This window comes from Apodemus sylvaticus, chromosome X, assembly GCF_947179515.1.
Source record: "Apodemus sylvaticus chromosome X, mApoSyl1.1, whole genome shotgun sequence".
Taxonomy (NCBI): domain Eukaryota; kingdom Metazoa; phylum Chordata; class Mammalia; order Rodentia; family Muridae; genus Apodemus; species Apodemus sylvaticus.
In genome coordinates, this window is record NC_067495.1 from 128,993,457 (window position 1) to 128,999,567 (window position 6,111).

Here is a 6,111-nt window from a genome sequence, read left to right on the forward strand (position 1 = left end):
AATGTAATTAATGCAGGTCGTTGAGTTTTCTCATTCTTCCCTAGCTGCATCACTGAAGACTTTTGGCATCCGCCTGGACGAGGTCCTGGTGAACGAGCTTACCCGCCGCAAGCACCGTGAACTGGAACTGACACCCACAATGCAGGTTGAAGATATCAATGGTTCCACTGGTCGTCGCCGTCGGGGAAATGTGGTGCAAAGGATGCTTGGACGCATGAGGCGCTTTTTCAGTCGCAGGAGGAATGAGCCCACCACCCTGCCCAGAGAGTTCACTCGCCGTGGGCGTCGAGTGAGTTCAGTCTTAGAGGTTTCAGGCATGGACCCTCTGTGGAAAGGGGTCAAGGCCTGTGTCCTTATGGTGTGTGTGTGGGGGGGGGGGTGAAAAGAAATAGAATGGGTGGGGCCTGTCTTACCGCAGAGAAACTGTCAAGCTCTAGATGTCATTCAGCAACCACTTAGGAATGTCCCAGTGCTTGCTCCTTTTCCTCCATTTCAAGATAGTCTGGCTTTCCCCGCAGGGTGCCATTTCTGTGGATAGCGTCGCTGAGCTGGAGAATGGAGCCCTGCTGCTGCAGATCCTGCAGCTCTCCGAGTTTTCACTGCCTATTGGACAGCGACTTCTGGGATCCAAAAGGAAGATGAGTCTCAACCCAATTGCTCAACAAATCCCTCAGATTGTTGAGACTTGCTGCAAATTCATTGAGAAACATGGTGAGGAAGCCATACACGGTGAAATCAAGGGATGAAGCAGCTAAAGGGGGGGGTGGGTGGGATGAAAAATGTTCTAGAAAGGAAGAGAAAGAAGTTGTGCCTTGAGTATCATTCCTCTGATAATTCCACTGAAAATTGGGATACAGATGCTTAGGGAGAACAAGGGAAACATAATTGGTTAACAGGGGTCATACATGCTCAGGATCTCTGGTCTTTTCTTTCAGGCTTAACCTCTGTCGGGATTTTCACCACTGAGTACTCTCTGCGGAGGGTGATTGAGGTAAACTGACTGTATTTACATGTTTGTTCTTTAGGTAAGAAAAGAAAAAAGGGCTCTTTCAAACACATGGGGTAGTATCAGGATTGACAGTGTGTAGGGGGGAGGTCTTCTTAATCAACCCTTAGATGTACTATATAACCAGCTATCTTTACTGAAACCTGTCACTTCTTGAAGAACTGTTCAAGACCCAGCCTATGATGGGCAAGGAAGACATTTCACATCTTCTTTCCCCTCTTTTAGCTCCGTGAGTTATTTGACAAAGGCCTGGATATTGTGCTGGATGACAGTGTGAATGTCAATGATGTGGCTGAACTCCTCAAGGAGTTTTTCCGTGAGATGAAGGACTCTCTTCTCCCTGATGAGCTTTACATGTCCTTCCTCCTGACTGCAAGTGAGTTTTCTGCCCTCCATTGTTGGGGCAAGGGAAAAAAAAAACAATATACAAATCTGGGGAATATAGTGAAAGAGTTCAGGTGAGAGAATCCCTATGAATCTAGGGTAGAATGAACAACAAAATATGAACTATATCTTTCTAGAATACACAGTCTTTATTGGTTAATGAAAATAAAAACATTAATAAAGCCATCTCCCAGTTGCTTTTTTGTGTCTCTTTCTGTTCCCTTATAAATCTGTTGCTTGGAAATTTCCCTTAAGCTTCTGGTTCCCTTAGCCTGAGGGCGTAGAAGAACCCAGACTCAATAGAGATTTAATTTTGAGGTTGAGGAGAGCACTTCTTGCTTTTAGAGACCCTGATCTCAGTTAGATGTTTAGTGAGAAAGCAAAAGCATGTTGCTTGGGTACTTTTCCCAGGTACCAGCAACCATGAAACAGAACTATTTCTCTTTTGATATCAAGTTGCTGCCAAGGCTAGCCCTCTAAGCCAGTCCCATTTTCCTTACCCTAGCTCTGAAACCCAAGGATCAGGTTTCTGCCCTGCAGCTTCTGGTCTACCTGATGCCACCTTGCAACAGTGATACCCTTGAACGTCTGCTGAAGGCACTGCATACAATCACTGAGAACTGTGAAGACTCCATTGGCATTGATGGACAGCTGGTAAAAAAAAAATGTGGGAAATAGCAGTGAAAATAAGATGGTTGTAAAGCAGGTTAAGAGGGAAAATCCAACAATAAAAAGATTAATCATGTATTTACATAGCTTCTAGTACCCCCCTCGAGGTTGATTACACTTTTTTACCCAGGTTCCAGGTAACCGAATGACTTCCACCAACTTGGCTCTGGTGTTTGGAACTGCTCTTCTGAAGAAGGGGAAGTTGGCCCACAAGGAATCCAGGAAGATCAAACTGGGGATTGATCACTATGTTGCATCTGTCAATGTGGTCCGTGCCATGATTGATAACTGGGACACCCTCTTCCAGGTAAGTAGGGATTTTTGAATACACTTATTGCATACATTCTTCTGTTCACAAAATAAGGGAGAGTTCCATGTGGATAAGCAAGACTAGAAAATCCTCCATTTGCTGATCACAGTGCCTTCAGTCCCGAATACCTAATAAAGATCAGTATAAATACAGAGGGATATGCAATTAAGATTACTACTTTTGCTTTCAGGTGCCCCCTCATATTCAGAAGGAGGTTGCTAAGCGTGTGTGGAAGTCCAGCCCTGAAGCCCTGGATTTTATCAGACGCCGTAATCTGAGGAAGATCCAGTGAGTGTAGTTTTAACCTCCTGGCTTGTTTATGTTTAACCTATAGGGCTTATAGTTTCACACTATCTTGATATTAACAAACTTTGTGGCAAGCCTACTAACTTCAGTTTTTTTTTCTCATTCAGGAGTGCTCGCATAAAGATGGAAGAGGATGCTTTAGTTTCTGATCCAGTGGCAAACTCTGCTGAAGCCCAGGCTGCTATCCTTGCCCAGAGCCAGCCCTTTGATGAAGGTCAGTTCCCTTCTAAAGGTCAGACCCTTCCCGATGGTCAGCCCTTTGTAGAAGGCTTCAAACCCTTACAGAGAGCTAGGTTTGTGCTGAAGTTAAGCCCCTTGAGGAAAGTGAATCCTCTAAGATTGTTATGTCTGTAAATGAAGAGTTGGTATTTGAATATTTGTGTGTGTGAATTGTTTTGCGGGAAGTTCAAGGTCTTGAAATCCTATAAGACCTTTATATTCATGGCCCACATCTTAAGGGCATACCAGAGTTTGATAAAGAAGATAATGGTGAGGATGAGGAAGGGAGTGGTGAGGGTGGTGATGACACCCTAAATATTGATGATCTACCTCCTCTTGAGGATATTGTAGAACTTGACAAAATCCCAGAACTTATGGAGACCCCCAGCTTTGAAGACTTACCTTATTTTCATGCGGTTTCAGAGCCCGAAGGAGCCCCAGATGTGCCCGATGTCGTGAACGTCGGAGACAACCTGAACTATGACTTTGAAGACGAATCGGATTTTGAAGACCAGGACCATCTGGATCTTGCAGAGGTCCCCTATCTTGATGTAATTCCAAACAAGGAAGACACCGATTCAGATACCGACTCGGATGCCGGTGAAATCCCAGGTAATGATGAAGCCCCAGTCACTAATGGAATCCCAGATAATGTGATTAAGAAGCTCCCAATCTTTTAAAGATCCCAGCAGCTGATTAAGTCCCAAGTGATGCATCCTCAAATGATGAAGAGATCCCAAGTCATGAAAAATATCCAGAAGTTATTGGGATTTCAGACTCTAAAGAAAAACCCAATTTTAATAAAAGTTCCAGCTCTGCTTCTTTGCCTTGTATTGTATTTGAAACTCAAAACAAGGTTTTAGTGTTTTGAGCGATTTGCAAAGTTGGAAGTCTAGAATACTAAGAAGTTAACATTGCTACTATTTTCCAGGTTCCACTGAGGAGCCCGCTGTGCCTGCCAGCACTGCCAGTCCCGGTGACAATGAGGAAGGAGGTAACGCCCCCAACGCAGGCCGCGTGCCCCGCAAGAAGAAGGGCAAATTTGGCATCCGCTTCTTTCGTTAGATGTTTTCCCTTCTATAAGGTGCCGGACAGGGTAAAAGGGTGGGGGTAGACCTGGAATGTCACAGGAAACAGTAAAGAGTCTTGAAGACAAAGAACTAAGGATCAGAAGGAGTTCCACCTGATGCTCGGGTCAGGACAGGAATTCCAAATACACTGCCAGCCCCATTACTGGGGATGCCTGGTATCTTCAGCTGGTAAAAGCAGAGATATTTCTGTGTCATGACCAGGCTCCCTGGTGCTACCTTGCCTTCTCTTTTACTCCTGATCCAGGCTTTCTCTCACTACAGCAGCCCCTTCCTTTAATTGATGTTACATTTGTGGTAAACATCTGTCCCAGAGAAGCTCACAAATCTCGAGGTGCTTTCCCTACCCCCTCCCCAAGGGGATTGCATGCTTTCCTGACTTTCCTACCCTCCTCCTAAGAGCTCACTGGAAAGTCCCTCAAGAGGCATGTTAGAATGTTAGGTCAGTCTACTGACAGCTGACAAAAAATTAATGCTAAATTGTGTAACATCAACTCATAGCCGTGTCCCCGCAGCAGATCCACCGCCACTAAATTTTTCTCCCTCAAATTATTTAGACCAATGGCTCGTCAAACAGCCACCCCCAAAATTTCTGTGCAGTTTTGCTCAGGACATGGCAACGGGGAAACCTCAAGTGTAAGCCTAACTAGCTTTTCTGAGGTCAAAAGTTAGAGGAAAAAATTAGATTTTAGTCCTGGACCTGTTTTAAAGGCAGCTGGTGTTCACATCCCTGCTGTCAGCAAAACAACTAGTTAGGCACAGACACATAGTTCCAAGTAGTTAAAAATCACCTGATTACAAACACTCTTATTTATCGTCTCTGTAGATCCTCAATGCAGGACGGTACAAATTTGCTGGACTTGCTCTGGTAAAACACAGATATGGGTTATGTATGACATCCAAATTATAACTGCTATTTATGGGTAACAACAGCTAAGGTTCTTAGAATGAAGAATGTATTGTATTGAGGGACAGAAACTGTTCATATAATGGATAACAACCACAGAACTCGAAGATTTGTGATTGTTAAAACTTCTCTGGCATTTCATCATTAATAAACATCTGTGTTGTGACAGCAGCATATTCATGGTGTACAGTGTGGTTTTTTTTCACTTACAATTTGGGGGGTCATGATTTTGGAAGCTCCAAGTGAAGATCAGAAGCTGGAACTACGACAAGGAAGAATAATAAAGGGGAGGGGTTGATATGAAATGAAGAAGAAGGATGACATGATATAAAAGGGAGAGGGAATGTGGAATAAAAAAGGGGGAGTGGGTGATATGAGATAAGGGGTGATGGGGAATAGAGAAGGAGCATGAGGTGGGATAAAGAGAGTTAAGGGGTATAAGAAGATATATGAAATGAATGCTGCTTGAAGAGGAGGGAATGATATGGGGTTAGGAGAAGGGTGATGGGCAATCAAGGGGAGATGACATAAGTTAAAGGAGAGAAAGGAGGGTTGAGTAAAGAAGGGATGGGATGGGGAATAAAACAGTGCGGATGACACTGAATAACTGGGTGACAGGGAATAAAGAAGAGGAGATGACATGGCCTAATAGGGAACAATGACAGACAATAAAGAGGAAGGGATAACATGGTATAGGGGGAAGGGGAGCCTTTGGATAGAGAAGAGTAAATGGCATGGGATAAAGGGGAGAGATAATGGTGAATAAGGAGGAGATGGCAAGGGATAAAGGGATAGGCAGTGTATAAAGAAGATGGGCTGGTATGTGGTAAGTAGGAGGGGTGATGGAGAATAAAGCAGCATAGTAGGGGTGACAGGGAATAGAGAAGAGGGATGATGTGACATGATAGGGAAAGATGATGGGTAATAAAGAGTAGGGGATGACATGGTATAAAGGTAAGGGATGATTGTTGATAAATAGAAAGGGGTGGCATAACCATTGGACTGGGCTTGGGGTCCCCAATGGAGGAGTTGGAGGGTGGTCTGGAGGAGCTGAAGGGGTTTACAGCCCCATGGGAAGAACAACAATGTCAGCCACCCAGAAGCCCCAAGACTCCCAGGGATTAAACCATCAACCAAGGGGTACACATGGCTCCAGCCAAAACTGTGGCAGAGGAAGGCCTTCTTGGGAATCAGTGGGAGGAGTGGTCCTTGGTCAGGTGAA

General features: G+C 44.5%; 1 protein-coding gene across 3 annotated transcripts in view; it reads left to right on the plus strand.

Annotated features, from left to right (window-relative positions):
• Nucleotides 1-4,506, plus strand: part of Arhgap36 (Rho GTPase activating protein 36) — a 28,891-nt gene extending 24,385 nt beyond the window's left edge. For 2 of the 3 annotated variants that reach the window (XM_052170972.1, XM_052170971.1), the window contains 9 exons: nt 45-289; nt 519-711; nt 936-991; nt 1,232-1,382; nt 1,896-2,044; nt 2,190-2,366; nt 2,560-2,657; nt 2,783-2,889; nt 3,826-4,506. In XM_052170972.1, the coding sequence (XP_052026932.1) occupies nt 45-289; nt 519-711; nt 936-991; nt 1,232-1,382; nt 1,896-2,044; nt 2,190-2,366; nt 2,560-2,657; nt 2,783-2,889; nt 3,826-3,959 (1,310 nt within the window). In that variant the 3' untranslated portion in view covers nt 3,960-4,506. Of the gene's footprint in view, nt 1-44; nt 290-518; nt 712-935; nt 992-1,231; nt 1,383-1,895; nt 2,045-2,189; nt 2,367-2,559; nt 2,658-2,782; nt 2,890-3,317; nt 3,507-3,825 lie in introns of all 3 variants that reach the window. The other variant, XM_052170970.1, reaches the window with a different exon arrangement.
• The last annotated feature ends 1,605 nt before the right edge of the window (nt 4,507-6,111 follow it).